Source organism: Salmo trutta, chromosome 18 (genome assembly GCF_901001165.1).
Source record: "Salmo trutta chromosome 18, fSalTru1.1, whole genome shotgun sequence".
Lineage (NCBI taxonomy): Eukaryota > Metazoa > Chordata > Actinopteri > Salmoniformes > Salmonidae > Salmo > Salmo trutta.
This window is the reverse complement of record NC_042974.1, coordinates 46,047,946-46,067,861: the sequence shown is the minus strand read 5'-3', so window position 1 is coordinate 46,067,861 and position 19,916 is coordinate 46,047,946. Positions and strand designations below refer to the sequence as shown.

General features: G+C 43.7%; 1 protein-coding gene across 1 annotated transcript in view; it reads right to left on the bottom strand.

The window, feature by feature from the left end:
* The window catches only part of LOC115153384 (transmembrane protein 150A), a 92,488-nt gene extending 80,395 nt beyond the window's left edge, over positions 1-12,093 (bottom strand). Inside the window, exons 1-2 of the mRNA XM_029698784.1 lie at positions 11,751-12,093; positions 11,170-11,435 (exon numbers count right to left, since the gene is read on the bottom strand). Coding sequence (XP_029554644.1) covers positions 11,170-11,330 — 161 coding nt within the window. The 5' untranslated portion in view covers positions 11,331-11,435; positions 11,751-12,093. The remainder of the gene's footprint in view (positions 1-11,169; positions 11,436-11,750) is intronic.
* Positions 12,094-19,916: the final 7,823 nt, after the last annotated feature.

The window sequence follows — 19,916 nt, the reverse complement described above, 5'->3', positions numbered from 1 at the left end:
CTCTCCGCCACTGTGGCCCCTCATGATTTCAGATTTTTGGTGTTGCCCATCCCTGATGCAGAATGTGCAGCTCGCACCGATGTGACCAATTCAAAATGTAACTGCACAGCCAAGTCAAAGGGTCGCAAAATGTGACGAAATGGTCGCAGTCTGGAGCCCTATTCACCCTCAGCTTTTGTCCTACTGTAGTTTGGTTTAGTATCAAACAAATCAGAATAGAGAAAGCCCATTAACAACACATCATTCATTTGTTGCCATCCATGCACTACTCAGAAAACATATTAAGAACTTTATTTGTAACCAAGATGGCGTAGCAGTGCAGAAGTGGTTTGTTGTCCTCTCGTTTACTTTTTGTATTTTGTCTTTTTTGTATATATTCCAATTTATTTTACAATCTCTTTTTCCATTTTTAAATTAAATATACCTTCCGGTAACCCGCCTCACTCAATGTGACACGGATCCGCTATTTTTTTAGACCCTATAGCCAAAACTTTCATCAGAAGTTAGCCAGCTAATTAGCTAAGTTACTAGCTATTTAGTCAGTCATTGTTAGCCACTGCTAGCGGCCTATACCCTCTGCTCAGGCACCAGACGTTTTTTTTAGCCTGGATAATATGCCAGCCTTGGACTGTTTTTCTTCACTACAACGCCAGATTCCTGTCGTAAACCCTGGACCATTGATCATCACAGCTAGCTAGCTGCCACTGAGTGACCCAGCCACAAAGCTAGTCCTGAGCCAGGCGCATCTGCTGGCTAAAAAACGAAATTACCATGACTACAATACCTCCTTCGCCATCTGGCCCGGTCCCTTCGTCGACACAGCGCCCCGCCGTACCACCATGACTGGTCCGCAGACGTAATTCCATCAGTTGTGCCTTCAACCGGCATTTTCCGGACGACGGAGCAGATGTTTCTACTTACCCCGGACTGCTAACTTTAAACGCTGTGTCTCCCGCGTGCTAGTGTAGCAATGACTACCCCGTGGCTTCCCTGATCCATCTATTGCTGTACACTGAAACCTATGATCACTTGGCTACATAGCTGATGCCTGCTGGACTATTCATTTATCACGGTACTCCACTTTGTTTACCTTTGTTTATCTGTCGGCCCTAGCCCAGAACTCAGGCCCTGTGTGTAGTTAACCGACCCTCTCTGCCCATTCATCGCCATTTTACCTGTTGTTGTTGTCTTACCCGTTTTTGACTTAGCTAGCTCTCCCAATCAACACCTTATGCCTCGCCTTATGTCTCACTCAAATGTCAATATGCCTTATATACTGTTGTTTAGGATAATTATCATTGTTTTAGTTTACTGCGGAGCCCCTAGTCCCAATGTACATGCCTTAGATACCTCCTTTGTCCCACCTCCCACACATGCGGTGACCTCACCCAGTATAACCAACATGTCCAGAGATACAACCTCTCTTATCATCACTCAGTGCCTGGGCTTACCTCCACTGTACCCGCACCCCGCCATACCCCTGTCTGCACATTATGCCCTGAATCAATTCTACCACGCCCAGAAATCTGCTCCTTTTATTCTCTGTCCCCAACGCACTAGATGACCAGTTTTGCTACCCTTTAGCCGTACCCTAATCCTACTCTGTTCCTCGGATGATGTGGAGACTAACCCAGGCCCTGCGTGTCCCCAGGCACTCTCATTTGTTGACTTCTGTAATCGAAAAAGCCTTGGTTTCATGCATGTTAACATCAGAAGCCTCTTCCCTAAGTTAGTTTTACTCACTATTTTAGCTCACTCCACCAACCCTGATGTCCTCGCCGTGTCTGAATCCTGGCTTAGGAAGGCCACCAAACATTCTGAGATTTTCCGTCAAGATAGAACTGCCAAAGGGGGAAGAGTTGCAATCTACTGCAGAGATAGCTTGCAAAGTTCTGTCATACTTTCCAGGTCTATGCCCAAACAGTTCGAGCTTCTAATTTAAAAAATTAATCTCTCCAGAAATAAGCCTCTCGCTGTTGCCGCCTGTTATAGACCCCCCTCAGCTCCCAGCTGTGCCCTGGACACCATATGTGAAATGATTGCCCCCCATCTATCTTCAGAGCTTGTTCTGTTAGGTGTCCTAAACTGGGATTTGCTTAACACCCCAGCAGTCCTACAATCTAAGCTAGATGCCCTCAATCTCACACAAATTATCAAGGAAACCACCAGGTACAACCCTAAATCCATAAACATGGGCACCCTCATAGATATTATCCTGACCAACTTGCCCTCCAAATACACCTCTGCTGTTTTCAATCAGGATCTCGGTGATCACTGCCTCATTGCCTGCATCCGCTATGGGTCCGCGGTCAAACAACCACCCCTCATCACTGTCAAACGCTCCCTATAACACTTCTGCGAGCAGGCCTTTCTAATCGACCTGGCCCAGGTATCCTGGAAGGATATTGACCTCATTCCGTCAGTCGAGGATGCCTGGTCGTTCTTTAAAAGTAATTTCCTCACCATCTTAAATAAGCATGCCCCTTTCAAAAAATGTAGAACTAAGAACAGTATAGCCCTTGGTTCACTCAAGACCTGACTGCCCTTGACCAGCACAAAAACATCCTGTGGCGGACTGCAATAGCATTGAATAGTCCCCGCGATATGCAACTGTTCAGGGAAGTTAGGAACCAATACACACAGTCAGTCAGGAAAGCAAAGGCTAGCTTTTTCAAACAGAAATTTGCATCCTGTAGCTCTAACTCCAAAAAGTTTTGGGACACCGTAAAGTCCATGGAGAACAAGAGCACCTCCTCCCAGCTGCTCACTGCACTGAGGCTAGGTAACACTGTCACCACCGATAAATCCATGATAATCGAACATTTCAATAAGCATTTCTCTACGGCTGGCCATGCTTTCCTCCTGGCTACCCCAACCCCAGCCAACAGCTCTGCACCCCTCGCAGCTACTTGCCCGAGCCTCCCCAGCTTCTCTTTCACCCAAATCCAGATCGTAGATGTTCTGAAAGAGCTGCAAAACCTGGACCCGTACAAATAAACTGGGCTAGACAACCTGGAACCTCTCTTTCTAAAATGATCCGCCACCATTGTTACAACCCCTATTACCAGTCTGTTCAACCTCTCTTCCGTTTTGTCCGAGATCCCTAAAGATTGGAAAGCTGCCGCGGTCATCCCCCTCTTCAAAGGGGGTGACACTCTAGACCCAAACTGTTACAGACCTATATTTCTAAAGTCTTTGAAAGCCAAGTTAATAAACAGTTCACTGACCATTTCGAATCCCACCGTACCTTCTCCGCTGTGCAATCCGGTTTCTGAGCTGGTCACGGGTGCACCTCAGCCACGCTCAAGGTACTAAACAATATCATAACCGCCATCGATAAAAGACAGTACTGTGCAGACGTCTTCATCGACCTGGCCAAGGCTTTCGACTCTGTCAATCACCGTATTCTTATCGGCAGACTCAATAGCCTTGTTTTCTCAAATGACTGCCTCACCTGGTTCACCAACCATTTCGCAGACAGAGTTCAGTGTGTAAAATCAGAGGGCCTGTTGTCCGGGTTTCTGGCAGTCTCTATGGGGGTACCACAGGGTTCAATTCTTGGACCGACTCTTTTCTCTGTATATATCAACGATGTTGCTCTTGCTGCGGGTGATTCCCTGATCCACCTCTATGCAGACGACACCATTCTGTATACATCTGGCCCTTCTTTGGACACTGTGTTAACTAACCTCCAAACGAGCTTCGATGCCAGACAACACTCCTTCCGTGGCCTCCAACTGCTCTTAAAACGCTAGCAAAACCAAATGCATGCTTTTCAACCGTTCACTGCCCGCACCCGCCCGCCCGACTAGCATCACTACTCTGGACGGTTCTGACCTAGAATACGTGGACAACTACAAATACCAAGGTGTCTGGCTAGACTGTAAACTCTCCTTCCAAACATCTCCAATCCAAAATCAAATCTAGAATCGGCTTCCTACTTCGCAACAAAGCCTCCTTCACTCACGCCGCCAAACTTACCCTAGTAAAACTGACTATCCTACCGATCCTCGACTTCGGCGATGTCATCTACAAAATAGCTTCCAATACTCTACTCAGCAAACTGGATGTAGTCTATCACAGTGCCATCTGTTTTGTTACCAAAGCGCCTTATACCACCCACCACTGCGACCTGTATGCTCTAGTCGGCTGGCCGTCGCTACATATTCGTCGCCAGACCCACTGGCTCCAGGTCATCTATAAGTCTATGCTAGGTAAAGCTCTACCTTATCTCAGCTCACTGGTCACGATAACAACACCCACCCATAGCACGCGCTCCAGCAGGTATATCTCACTGGTCATCCCCAAAGCCAACACCTCCTTTGGCCGCCTTTCCTTCCAGTTCTCTGCTGCCAGTGACTGGAACGAATTGCAAAAATCGCTGAAGCTGGAGACTTACATTTTCCTCACTAACTTTAAACAGGGGGATAAAAGTGAAAGAGAGAGGGGGATAAAAAGAGAGGGAGAGAGAAAAAGAGATAGACACTTGCTAGTCTATGAGCCTCAAAACACCAAGTAACTTCTCCCAAAATACAAATTGTGTACGCTGCCACACCCACACCCACACAAAGTGAAAATAGGACAGGTAGGTGTGAATGACCGACACAGGTAGTAATAGATTACTGAAAGTGTCCTCACCCTGCATGGGCCTCTCAGGGTTTCTAAAACATGGAGAGGACAGAGTTCGAAAAAAAAGACTTCTCCTGCAGGAACACAATCACCACATTCACTCAACCTGAACAGTCACGCCTCGCTGGGCTGGCTAACTGTTTTTAACCAGTTTTTCCCTTTTCCTCAAACCCGTATTTGTGAACTCATGGAGTTCTTGAAGTTAAAATAACACCAAGTGTGGTTTGGTTAAAGACAATCTCTAAATAAAGTGCTCTTTCTTTGCCTTGATACTAGCTATATGGGCTGTATATGGTGGCACGATAATAATAGACATGCTTACATCCATGGACTGAGTTGTGGTGGTGTGTGTGTGTGGTTTGGCTATAATTGCATGACTGGGAGGCAGCAGAAGGGAAAGCCATGTTTTTCTATGGAAACTTCTAGAATCTGTACATTCTGGAACACTACAAAAGAACACAATGTCAGCCGAGACTGCAGCTTAGGTTTTGGGCACATGCATAAGCTAGTACTGTAGTCCAAGTCACGTGTGGATTTTGGTAACAGTTTTTGGTCAATAATATCCATGTATGGACAACTATAAACTGAACAGAAATGTAGAGAGACTGTTGAATCTAAAAAGGTCTTACTGCAGAAATGTCTCATGATAAATCAAATGGAGATGAAATGTCAGAGAGAGTGCTGCTATCATTTGTTGTTCTGTAATCAAATCAACATCTAAGATTTCATTCACTGAAACAAAACAGAGAAGAGTTGAATGTCTGATTATCAGTACACATTAACTTACCTCAGGCTACATCTAAAATGGTCAATATAATATTAGCATTTTCGGACACTTGTTTTCGGCATTTTGAAGAGCATGGGAAAAAGGCCACTGTACTGAATTGAGACACAGCTCTTCAATAAAACATAATTTTTATTTAAACATTAGTGAACTGAAAGGTCAATGGAAGAATCAGCGTAAGAAGCTGGCTAGCTATGGGTGGACCATAAAGTCAAGTCATCGTCTAGCTCTGAGTAGCTCTTTCATGGTGCAGGGCTGAGAAGGGCTTACCGTGTGTGTGTGTGTGTGTGTGTTCCCGTGTGAAAGCCCTGAATAAGAACTCTGACTACCCCGGCAGCCCAGTATTTACCCTACTTCCACCCAGCCATGGCAGTGGGAGGAGGGCTTTTACGTAACAAAGCGTGCCTTTTCAATTCCGCTGCCCAGGGAAAGGGACCATTGACTGCTCTGGAAGACAGGGCAGCCTTGTGAGGCCCACTGGACAAGAAGGGAATAGGTAGGGTTGGGCAGTATCCAGATGTTCATATGGTCCTTCTCTCATCCCGGGATTTACGGTATTACCGTAATTTCCGGACTATTAATCGCACCTGAATATAAGCCGCACCCACTGAATTTAAAAAAATATATTATTTTGAACATAAATAAGCCGCACATGTCTATAAGCCGCAGGTGCCTACCGGTACATTGAAACAAATGAACTTTACACAGGTTTTAACGAAACACGGCTTGTAACAAAAAAAATAATGAGCAGTAAGCTTTAGTTGTCTTTTTGCACTGAGTCAATTCCTCACGCTGCTGTTTCCAACGTCTCATCGACTCATTAAGACCAAGCTCCCATGCAGCAGCTCTATTTCCTTTTCCAACAGCCAGATCAATCGCCTTCAACTTGAAAGCTGCATCATATGCATTTCTCCATGTCTTTGCCATGATGAGGGTGATAAAATGGACTACCGCGCTCGATTTAATCTAAACAGTAAACAAAAAAGTTGTTTGACCTTAACCCATTGGTCTAATGAAAGCTTCATGCCGCCAAAAAACTGAGCACGTCACAGAATGTGTTTTTTTTTTTTAATTTTATTGAAAGCGGGAAAAATCCATATATTAGTCGCGTCATTGATTAAGCCGCGAGGTTCAAAGCGTTGGAAAAAAGTTGCGGCTTATAGTCCGGAATTTACGGTACCAGCTTAGTATACAAGGGGGCGGCCATGCACTGTCAACTGTGGGACCTTATACTGTATAGACAGGTGTGTGCCTTTCCAAATCTTGTTCAATCAATTGAATTTACCACAGGTGGACTCCAGACAAGTTGTAGAAACATCTCAAGGATGAGCAATGGAAACAGGATGCATTTGAGCTCAATTTCGAGTCAAGGTATTTCTGTTTATTTCTTTTTAATAAATTTGCTAACATTTCTAAAAACCTGTTTTTGCTTTGTCATTATGGGGTATTGTGTGTAGATAGATGAGGGGAAAAAATAATTTAATAAAGTATTTATTTTGTTACATTTTTACACATTTGCAATAAAAGAAATAAACAACGTTTTTGTTTTGTTATTATGTGGTATTGTGTGTAGATTGATGAAGGAAAAAAAGAACTTCATCCATTTTAGAATAAGCCTGTAACGTAACAAAATGTGGAAAAAGTCAAGGGGTCTGAATACTTCCCGAAGGCACTGTAGGTAGGAACTACCGAATGTCATTTCTGGTGAGTTTGGACATTTACAAGCAAATGTGAAGGAGAGCCATTGTGCAAATGAACAAAGTTTTGGATGCATGTTTGTCTATAGGAACAACAGTACTGGCTCTGGAGCAGCATGTGTACACGCTGTAGCTGTGTGGAGTCAGGAGTCGCTAGGGCAACAGGCCAGCTTGGAGAAGAGGGGGAAGGAGAAAATGAACCGAGAACAGAGGAAAAGAAAGAAATGCAAGGAAATCAAGATAGCAGTGGCAGCTGTACATATAACTAATCCAAAGGGCTTGCCTTCTCAAACATGGCAGAAAGCTAACACAATATGATGCCCGTCAACGTATTAATTCAGCCACTTACTTAAATAACTAGCAAGTTAAATTTACAGGTCGTTTTCATGCAGAATTCTGCGTTTTTCACACATAAAAAAGATAAAACAGAAAGAAATATCTTGCTGCGTTTCGTAAACGCAGATCTAAAATGCTTCTTATTGTATTTCTGCTCAGCATCAGACTAATTTTGTGGTTCAGTTGGGCTTCTCCACTATGATGAGAATTCACAAACTGGCATTCTATCAGCAGACAGCGCTCTGACTGATGTGAAGATACTTTTCTCCGGTACTTTTCTTTTCTCTTTGTAGCCAGCCTACTTTTCTTGCTAAAATGCAAGATTAACTTTAAGCAAAACATTAGAAAAAATATTGCCAGCTACATTTCTATGATAAACATTATAAATATGATGGTCGTGCAAAAAATACCTTGCTTCTTCATTGTAAGCTCATTTACTCTGCCAGCCAAATAGCGTTGCACTTCTGTTGTCATCTGATGAAAATTAAGCTATTTTCTGCCGAATGTGTTGCACCTATTTATTTTCTGTGAAGGAAAACTATAGTTGCACGTCCCTGATCACTCTACTGAAATAAAAAAAACACTTGACTTTCAATATAAAACATGACCCCTCTCAATACACAGCTGGACTCACCTGCTCCCCCTTTCTCCCGTTGTGCTATTTACAAACAAATAGGTGACTGGCTCAATTGTTCTGGTGAACTATGGTAACATGCTGACCCGACTGCAGGCTAGCGTGCGTTCGCGCAAGTTGATTTTGTCCCCCCACACCAGACGCGATCAGGACACAGGTTGAAATATCAAAACAAACTCTGAACAAATTATATTAATTTGGGGACATGTCAAAAAGCATTAAACATTTATGGCAATTTATCTCGCTAACTTGCTGTTGCTAGCTAATTTGTCCTGGGATATAAACATTGGGTTATTATTTTACCTGAAATGCACAAGGTCCTCTACTCCAACAATTCATCCACAGATTAAACGGTCAACCGAGTTCATTTCTAGGAATCTCTCCTCCTTCAGGCTTCTTCTTCTTTGGACTTTATATGGCGGTTGGCAACCAACTTTAAGGTGCATTACCACAACCGACTGGACTGGAGTGTGGACCTAGTGTAACCGATGTGAAATGGCTAGCTAGTTAGCGGTGGTGCGCGCTAATAGCGTTTCAGTCGGTGACGTCACTCGCTCTGAGACCTTGAAGTAGTTGTTCCTCTTGCTCTGCAAGAGCCGCGGCTTTTGTGGAGCGATGGGTAACGATGCATTGTGGGTGTCAGTTGTTGATGTGTGCAGAGGGTCCCTGGTTTGAGCCCAGGTTGGGGCGAGGAGAGGGACGGCAGCTAGACTGTTACACTCAGTTCATCTTTCAATCACCCACGTGGGTATATGCTTCTAAAAACCAATGAGGAGATGGGAGAGGCAGGACTTGCAGGGCGTCGAGCGTCACAAATAGAACCAAGTTCTAGCCTAGCTACGCAGACGCTCGCGAGCAGTGTGGGTGAAATGATTGAATAACATGCATGTTAAAATGTATTTTGCAACACTCGCTCAGGAGACACGAGCGGTGTGGTCAGCAGGTAAGCTTCATAATGTTAAATTAACTTCTTAGGATCCCTTCGCGCGCCAATCCCGTTGACAACACCCAGTGAAATTGCAGCGCGCCTAATTCAAAAGCAGAAATACTCATAATAATAATTCATAAATCATACAAGTGTTATACATCGGTTTAAAGATTAACTTCTTGTTAATCCAGCCGCAGTGTCAGATTTCAAAAAGGCTTTACGGCGAAAGCAAACCATGCGATTATCTGAGGACAGTGCCCAGCATACCAACACATGAAAATCAGATTTCAACCAGGCAGGTGCTACACAAAAGTCAGAAATAACGATATAATTCATGCCTTACCTTTGAAGATCTTCTTCTGTTGGCACTCCAATATGTCCATTAAACATCAGAAATGGTCCTTTTGTTCGATAAATTCTGTCATTATATCCCCAAAATGTCATTTTATTTGGTGCGTTTGATTCAGAAAATACACCGGTTCCAACTCGCCCAACATGACTACAAAGTAGTCAAGTTACCTGTAAACTTGATCCAAACATTTCAAACAACTTTCCTAATCCAACTTTAGGTATTTTAAAACGTAAATAATCGATAAAATGTATGACGGAATAAACTGTGTTAAATAGCGGATAAAATGAAAGTGGAGCGAGCTCCAGGTCACGCGCCCCAAACAAAACAGTATACTTGGCTCTACACTCAGAAAGGAAAGGGCTACTTCTTAATTTCTCAAAGGAAAAACATCAACCAATTTCTAAAGACTGTTGACATCTAGTGGAAGCCCTAGGAACTGCAACCAGGTCCCTCATAAATCTAGTTCCCCATAGAAATCAAAGACAGTGACCTCAACAACAAAATAATTCCTGGATGGTTTGTCCTCTGGGTTTCACCTGCCAAATAAGTTATGTTATACTCACAGACATAATTCTAACAGTTTTAGAAACTTTAGAGTGTTTTCTATCCAAACCTACCAATTTTATGCATATCCTAGCTTCCGGGCCTGAGTAGCAGGCAGTTTACTTTGGGCACACTTTTCATCCGGACGTGAAAATAGTGCCCCCTAGCACAAAGCGGATATGTGACAGGTGAAATGAAGAACATGCTTTATTTTTTATTTTATTTCACCTTTATTTAACCAGGTAGGCAAGTTGAGAACATGTTCTCATTTACAACTGCGACCTATGGTATTATTATATTATATGGTATGGTATGACATATGGTATTGCACAAGTTGACTGCAGTTATTTACTTAAAAAGTAGCTACAAATACTAAAATGAATTGAAAAACATTTGTTTCAAAAATAGTTTCAACGGTATTGACAGTATTGAAAAACCATCCAGTGGCTATGTCCAAATATCCCAGCATACAGTATACCGCCCAAGCCTAGAAATAGGTGAGAGGAAACTGGCAGCAACACAGCAGCCAACACCCCTTCCTCCCTGTCCATCTTTCCTTCTCTCAGTCTCTCCTTATTTGGGGAGGACAGGCTCACAGTAATGGCTGGAACAGAATAAATGGAATGTTAATTTAACTCATCAAACACACGTGTTTCATGTGTTTGATACCATTCCATTGACTCCATTCATCTATTATTATGAGCCATCGTCCTCTCAGCAGCCTCCTGTGATACACTCGTATCCCGTGGACCGGTTCGTACATAAAACATTCTTCATTCAGGTGGCAAAAGCGTTGATTTTCTGGAAAAAAGGGAAAAGATTTGAAAATATGCGTACTTTCTTTATGAAACACCATTTTACACCACCATGCTAGGGTGGCTAATGCTAATTCCTGACATTGTGTACAGCGTTCAGACCAAGGATAAACAACACACTGCTGCTACCTGATTGTCTGAACGCAATACGCAACATCCGGGACTAGCATTTAGCCACTCTTAAATGGTGATGTAAAATGGTGTTTCATAAAGAAAGTATGCATATATTTTTTTTATCCACCATCTCGACATTAAATCAAGGTAAGGAGGAAATCGACGCCTTTGCAGCCTAAAACGAGAATGTTTTATGTAGTACCTGTCCACGGGGGATAGGAGTGTATAGCTGGCTGCATACGTTCCCTTTGGGCAGTACAATGAAACTGCTCAATATCACCACCTGCCTGCCTTTGGGTTCAAACCCAGATTAAAACAAAAACAAAGAGACACTCACACAACCCAAATTCCAGTGATGGTCAAAGCAGGCAGACTGACAGGTAGTATCGCCCAAAATGACATGTCCACTCCCCGTCCTGTCCCTCCGCTTCGGGAATCCGTCTTCTTCTTTCTCCTCGTCCTTGGCCAAACTTGCACTCCCCTCTCATGAACTACCATTTAACTCAAGGTGACTGGCAGCTGCATCTCAGCCGATTTGTTCGTGACTTGGGCCCCAAGTTGGGTGCGAGGAAAGGGAGAGAGTAAAGCGGCGACGTGTCCAATCTAGAAAGAGGAAACATTTATAAATACTCAACATCATCGTGTTGTCACTATTGGCTATCATGATCAGGTCAGATCAGTTAGCTATTTTAGCCGCCTGGTTTATAATGTAAACACACCAGATGATCAGCTTTTTGACACTTTCGCAGCAAAATGGCAGAATTTTATGTCCAACATTTGCATAACTTCAGTTAGAGGTTTGATGCTGAATTCCCTAGATATCAACTCCAGCAAATTGTTATAGGAAATAAAGATAAGACACATTGTCAGTATATCACTTTTTCCCTTTTGGATTAGAATCAAGTTTTCCGCTCTCACCTTTGTTTCTTCTTGCTCGTCTGAGCGCCTTCAGCTAGCTGCAACACCTCTGTCAAAAGACAATCCAATGATGGTCACCTTTTAACGAGGCAAATCTCCGGTGTTGCTCACGAAAAACTAAGATCAGTAAATTCAACGATGCAGTTGCAATAGTCCATCAAATCTTTGGGTAGTTTTAAGTCCTCCTTGTCCGTTTTTCTTCTTTGAATGGGACAATTTGTGGGTTTTTTCTAAGGGCACAGTGTATCGCGGTGTCAAAAAGCATCAAAGCGAGCCAGCCAGCTGTTGATCTGGACTCCTCCCACAGACGCGAGATTGAGTGGATTCAATTTCACTCACCAATGTGCGCCGGTTGGAGTAGATGTGCAGAAATGACTGGCAATCCAACGGCCATAAAGGACGAACTCTGGTCGCGTGAACTAAATCATGTGCAACTATGTTTTTTCTCGCGCCTCCAATGCGTTGATGTTCCAGCCTGCATTTGATCTCTTGGGAAAAGTAATTAGGCCTATTTGCTTTGTTTGTTTGTTTGTTCCTAATTTTTTGTTTGTTTGTTGTTCCTAATATTTTACTCAATCATATTATTCTCATTACTCTTGGAATGACATTGTTGTTACTCAGTGTATTAACTATGCCTAAATCCCAATTACCCTGTTGGGCATGCATGCCTTGGGATAAATATTCTTGATACCATGGTGTGTCTCAATAGTCTGACCTCCTGTCATCATCTCCTTTCAGTCCAATATTTTGAAGGAAAGAAGACCTTCAGGTCAAACCAAATAGGTAGCAGGAAATAAGCATAGCATACTAGAAGTTGCACAACTGTATCATGTACATTACATCTAAATCCGTAGGGAATCCATTTTAGCACATTCATCCATCATCAATATGACTAGGTTGAAAACTAGCTCTCAGGAATCCAAGGGGCCATACCCATTCAAACCATTGACCACAGCACGGCCAATGTTTGCTTGGGGACCATATGGGTGAAGATTTTCTGGAACCCAACTCGCTGTTGCTAAACATATGGAGATTTCTGTGCATGTGAGATCCACTAGCCTACCTCCTTTCAGCTGCTCCACTTGTACGCAAAACAATTTGAACAAACATAGTTATTTGTCTGTTGAAACAGTAGGCTATTGCAAACATAACCATGACACAAACAGGTTGTCTAGCAATTTCATGTTATTTTTTCAGGAGGGGAGTTACATGCAGTTATTTAGGCAAGCTACTGTATATCAAACAAGCAAGACACACATAGAAAAAACGCTCATTGTTTTTGCTGCAGTGCAATTTGTAGACTGCGTCTTGCTTGTGCTACGGCAATATCCATTACAACAGACTTAGAAGGTTGTAGCCTTCATAAACACTGAGTGTACAAAACATTATGAACACCTGCTCTTTCCATGACATAGACTGACCAGGTGAATCCAGGTGAAAGCTATGATCCCTTTTTGATTTCACTTGTTAAATACACTTCAATCAGTGTCAATGAAGGAGAGGAGACATGATAAAGAAGGATTTTTAAGCCTTGAGACAATTGAGACATGGATTGTGTATGTGTGCCATTCAGAGGGTCAATGGGCAAGACAAAATATTTAAGTTTTTCATGCTCAACGCTGCTGGGTTTTTCATGCTCAACAGTTTCCTATCTGTATTAAGAATGGTCCACCACCACCCAAAGGATATCCAGCCAACTTGACACAGCTTTGGGAAGCATTGGAGTCAACATTGGCCAGCATCCCTGTGGAATGCTTTCGACACCTTGTAGAGTCCAATGAATTGAGGTTGTTCTGGGGGGTATACTTAGATTTGAGAAATAAGTTTCCAGAGGGGCGGGACGGGGCGGAGGTGAAAATTCTGTATTCATAACTGGTTGTCTGCATGGATTGTCCTATTAGAGCTTGCCAGCTTGTAGTCCAAAAACCCGGAAATGAGTTATCTCTGGTTCGTTCAGCCATTCCTATTGGGAAAATGAATAGGGAAAGAATAGGTTAACACAGGCTTAGGAGATCTTATATGTTTTGTTCTGAGATAATATCAATCGGTTAACATGACCTTTATGAATTATGAAGCCTTTACTGTATGTGCTATATGTGCTTTTTTTGTTACATAAATGCTTCAAAATTAACAAAAAGTAACATTAGCTGGTGAAGATTATATCATAGAACGAAACACATAAGATCTCCTAAACCTGTGTTTACCATAGACCTTATTTTCGGCGTTCATCCAAAAACCCTAGTTTGTTAGTGCCTACAAAAAGAGCGGAGTTAGTGCCTACTATTGCTCTCTATGTAAGCAGGCATTTGAGACAATATATCCACAGGAAACATAGCTGCGGGAAGTAGGGGTGCTGAGGGTGCTGCAGCACCCCCTTAAAGATTTAAATAAAAAAATATATTATACACATTTTTAACACATTTTTGCTTCATGTGATAGTTGGTTTAATTAATAATACTTTCCTGTGGATATATTGTCTCAAATTCCTGTCCATATAAGGACCAACCATGCAGACAACCGGTAGAGTAAGTTCAAATGTCATTTTATTCAACATTCTGGCTTGTAGAGGACCTGAGAGGACCATTTCAAGAATCAAATTTAGGAATTCACCTGTCTGATCCCCACTCCCCAAGCAAGGCCAATGTGTACAACAGTCCTGACCAATGTTTCTTCTACTCTGCACACGTGCGCCACACACCTCATCCAGGTCTGCTGCGCAGAATAAATGCATGGTATACAGAAACACAAGTGATTGAATGTCACTGAGTTCGCCACATTCGTTTGCACTATATAATCAACTTTTTCTGTGATCGAATCAACATTATATCAGTCCCTTTTCAATTCAACAAAACAAAACAAATCTAGCTTTGCAAGATTGCGTCTATGATTTTGTTATACAGTGAGGGAAAAAAAGTATTTGATCCTCTGCTGATTTTGTACGTTTCCCCACTGACAAAGAAATGATCAGTCTATAATTTTAATGGTAGGTTTATTTGAACAGTGAGAGACAGAATAACAACAAAAAAATCCACAAAAACGCATGTCAAAAATGTTATAAAATGATTTGCATTTTAATGAGTGAAATAAGCTGTAATAGAAATAAGGCCATGCTCATGAAGAAAAAAACATCTTCCCTCATCTTAAACGACACTGACCGCCACTGGTATGCATATGGCGGGTGTTCTGCAGTGTCATCAAAAATTTTTGCTCTACATTGATGTCTAGAAAATAAGAAATTCGGACTTGTGTAAGCAGCTATAATCAAGTATGTCGGCATACTTGCTCAGTGCCCCAAACAATTCGAGGGAACATTATTAACTATTAATAAACCTTGCGTGTTAAACGGGTTTGGAAACCTAAGAAACTCAACTTTATTATCACCCTGAAATAATTTTACAATTACAAAAGATACACTTACTGTACACAATTCGAACACAGATTCCTAAAGAGGAACAGTATTTTGCTTTGCAAGTTTACCTGAACTAGCACTTTTTGAGGTAATAGAAACTCAGGAGTGAACATAAAAAAACGTTGACTCGAAGCTGTGTTACACCAACAACAAAAAAAGGAAATCAGTGGTAAAACAACTAACAGTAAAGCCGTCTGCATACATAGGTTTGACTGAAACATAGCAGAACTGGGCCAAGCCAATCGAACGAGTGTGCTTGCATACTCCCTTAAAAAAGACGTTCGCCTGAAAAACGAGAAGAAAACGGCAATATTACTGTACCTATTTAGAGGGAATAGCAATAAGTACACTTCCCCAAAATACGCCTTAAGTGTGTATTTTGTATTAGTAAAAGTTTCAAAAACCGTATCACAATCAAGGATAAAAAAACATGTTATATACAAGTTTGGATTAATACCCCTCAGCTAATCAAAATAATCAAAATCAAGAGACAATGATTCCAAATGCAATGTCATAATGCATTTGGGAGTCAAAGGAAAAGGTTGAAAACGTCTTCATACTGCCACCTAGTGCTTTGAAACCTCATTGTTTCCAAAATTATGAAGGAAAAACTGGTGTTTGGCTTGATACTAAACCTTATAGCAAGTGTCATGTGTGTAACATATCATACTATAAGGACCTGGCTAGATCATAAAGGAACAATTGTCCAGACAGAAGATCGAGTTTACGAATTTACGGTTTATTAACCCGACTTCACACAGGCTACTGTTTGGCCGTAGCACACCCCAAATAAATGAAGGATACCGAATAAAACAACCGTGACCTTCTCTTGTGAAGGCCAGACGTAAGAGAGAGAACAATGGCTAAACCTGGTCTTAACTTCCAAAGCTCCATCCCCCTGGTCCATCCCACCAAGACAGAACCGTATGATAAATACAGGGGGCATATAAGCAGACAACAAAAGCTCTTACAATATTCGATGATGACATTTCTCTAAAACAGCCTATAGGCTACATATGCACCACCACGTATGAACAGTAGGCTAAATTATGAGGTGAAAAGGGAGCAAATTATTAGGGTGAGACACATGGGCTACTAACAGTTTACTACACAACATACACTTAGTATTACTTTCTTAGCTACAGTATACACAGTATCTTGAACATGCATGCTCCATATTAGTGCACAATTAGACATATATATAGTCACAGTAACTTCAGAACATTTAAAAGAGATTTATAATTGAATTTTTTGGTTGAGTTGGAGACATGCAGTATCATTTGTTAACTTGTGGACAAGTTAATAGGCTATTTATTGTGTTTTAAAAGTGATATTGAATTGTGTTATGTTATCAACACAACCAAATATTAACATTTGAATTAGATGCATCTTCAACTTGGATATTTCCATCTGTCCCACTAATTAGTCTGGAGCACAGAGGCCGCTTGAGGAGCACAGGGGCCGCTTGAGGAGCACAGAGGCCGCTTGAGGAGCACAGAGGCCGCTTGAGGAGCACAGAGGCCGCTTGAGGAGCAGAGGCCGCTTGAGGAGCACAGAGGCCGCTTGAGGAGCACAGAGGCCGCTTGAGGGAGGATGCTAGAATGATGGCGGCTGAAGCGGGCATGAGTGCTTCGTCGACTGTGCTTCGTGCAGATTCTGATGGGCGGGACGAGGAATCTGGGGCTCAGGATGTAAACAAACAAGACCCGAAGTATTCCGGTAAGGCAGATTGGGAAGCTTTTCATGCTCAGTTTGAACTGTTAGCTCATTTTGGGGGGTGGTCGAATGAAGATAGGGCACTGCAGTTGGCTTTGTGCCTCACGGATGATGCTCTGGCCTGTTTGATATTGATTAGCCCCGAGGACAGATGTGATTATGGGGCTGTAGTGGGAGCACTGAGGAGGCGCTTTGGACAGTGTGTACAGCCCGGGCTGCTGCGCTCCGAACTGAGTAATAGACGCAGGCATCCAGGAGAGCCACTACGGGTGCTAGCTAATGACATTGAGAGCCTCTCTCGGCGGGCATATGCTCACATTCGTGCTGTGTCGCTACAGGCGGCATGAAACACACGCCATGGTCCCAGGGTCTGCTGGGGGTGTGGCCAGCCAGGCCATCTGTGCCGGGATTGCCCCATGTCCTCCAGAGCTCAGGGAAACGGCTCAGGGTCCACATAGACCGGGGAGTGTGGACCCCTGGCTCTCTTTCCCAACCACCATCCTCTTCAGGAGGAGCCCACCGGCACAGACTGGGAAGCAAGGCTCCACTTCCCCCAGAAGCAGACGAGGGCAAGCTGATGGAGCCTGTTGTTATGGTGGGCCGGACATGTGTTATGGACTTTTTTCATGTCCCTGTCACTGTGGAGGGGGTGCCCTGCTCTGCCCTGTTGGACACTGGGTCCACAGTAACCCTGGTAAGGCCGGATATTGTGCCAGGTTGGACTCCACAACTGTGCAGCTCTGCACAGTCACAGGTGAGCTGGCACCCATGAAAGGGAAGGGAATAATGACTCTGATAGTAGGGGGCAGGACTGTGCGTCATCCCGTGTGGGTGGCGGCTGTGCAGGACCCTTGTATCCTGGGGTTGGACTTTCTTAGGAGCACAGGCTGCCAGTTAGACCTAAATAGGGGCACACTGAGCTTCCAGGGAGGGCCGGCAGTCACCATGGCCACCACTAATGTCGAATTCACTCAACCCAATAAACCCTTTACTCCAACAGTTAAAGCAGCAGAGACTCATGGCTGCCCCCCCTCCCCACATCTGTGTGTGACTTTTCCCCAGCCCCCCTGTCGCCTACGGCTGTGTGTTACATTCCCCCAGCTACCTCCACGACATATCCTTCCGTGAGCTTGGGCCGCGCCCCCCCAGCCCAGCTGCCCCAGATGGGAGAGGAGAGGACACTGTCTGCAGTGAGGGAGATATGGGGGAGGAACTGTGTTGGTCTTGACCCCGAACAAGCAGGAACAGTTGTTGCAGTTGCTGTTTGAATTCAGAGACAGCTTTGTGCTGAGTAAGGAAGAGGTGGGTCAGACTCATCTGGTGCAGCATGAGATCGACACAGGTGATGCTCGACCCATCAAGATGCGTCCCCGACGTATCCCGCTGGCACGCCAGGAGGAGGCAGACAAGGCTGTGTTGGAGATGCAGAGGGCAGACTTCATCGAGCCCTCAGACAGCCCCTGGGAGGTGCCAGTCGTCATGGTTCCTAAGAAGGGGGACAAGCTGAGGTTCTGTGCAGACTACAGGTGGCTGAATGAGGTAACCAGGAAGGACTCATACCCCATACTACATATCGATGAGTCGCTGGACCTGGTTAGGGGGTCCTCCTGGTTCTCCTCACTAGACCTCCGCAGTGGTTCTCTACTAACAGAGGACACTGGCAGTTCAAGGTCCTGTGCTTCGGCCTGTACAACGCTCCAGCTACTTTTGAGCGTTTGATGGACAGGGTGCTGGATGGCATTCCCCGACAGCAGTGTCTGGTATACCTTGATGACATACCGGCCCATGGCAGCTCCTTCCAGTCAGCCCTGGGGGCGCTACGGCGTGTGCTGGAGCGGCTGGCTGCCGCAGGTCTGAAGCTCCACCCCGAGAAGTACCACTTCATGAGGAGAGAGGTGTCCTTCTTGGGCCCCCGAAGTGGGGAAGGAGGGTATCAGCACCATGGAGAACAAGGTGGGGGCTGTCCGAGACTGGCCCACACCCACCGACCAACATCAGCTGAAGAGCTTCCTGTGCCTGGCCTCGTACTACAGGAGGTTTGTACGGGGCTTCTCAAGCGTCGCTGCTCCCCTGAACCACCTGCTGCCGAAGGACAAGGCCTTCACTTGGACAGTGGAGTGTGAGGAGGCCTTCAACACCCTCAAACGTGCACTGATCGGGGCCCCCGTGCTCGCCCCCGCTTACCTCACCTTGCCCTTTATCCTGGACACAGACGTGAGTAATGTGGGCATGGGTTGGGTGCTGGCCCAGGTGGGGCCAGAGGGGGAGAAAGTGGTGGCGTACTTCAGCAAAACATTTGACAAACATGAGTGCCGCTACTGTGTCCCTCGACGGGAGCTCCTGGTTGTTGTGGCTTCCATCAAACACTTCAAGTACTACCTGGGTGGCGGAGCACAGAGGCTGCTTGAGGGAGGACGCTAGAATCTCCTTCAAATATCAACATTTGAAGGAGATGTATCTTCTGCTTGGATAGTTCCATCCGGGCCAGTAATTAGTCTGGCTTTAATTCCAGTTGGTCTACAAACAAATAATTGATATGTTGAATTCACATCTCCATCTCAACCAAAATAAAAGTTAAAGAAATATGACTAAATAAAATAAAACTTTAAATGCACTTTAAATAAAGTTTGATTCGATTTATTCCTATTCTTTAACTTAGATTTTTGGTTTAGATGGAGACATGAATCACAAATCAATAACTAATTGGTAGGCAAACTGGAATTAAAGCCAGACTAATTAGTGGCATGGATGGAACTATCCAAGCAGAAGATACATCTCCTTCAAATGTTGTATTTGATTAAATTGACAACCATACACAATTCAATATCACTAAGTATCAATACATTTGAAATCAGCCAGAGCTTGAAACCCTATTTTTAGTTGAATGCTGATGACTTTGCAAATGCTATAGGCCAAAATAGCATAATTGATGATATACAGTGCATTTGGAAATAATTCAGACCCCTTAACTTTTCCTACATTTTGTTATGTTATAGCCTTATTCTTAAATGGATTAAAAAAATAAAACTCATAAATCTATA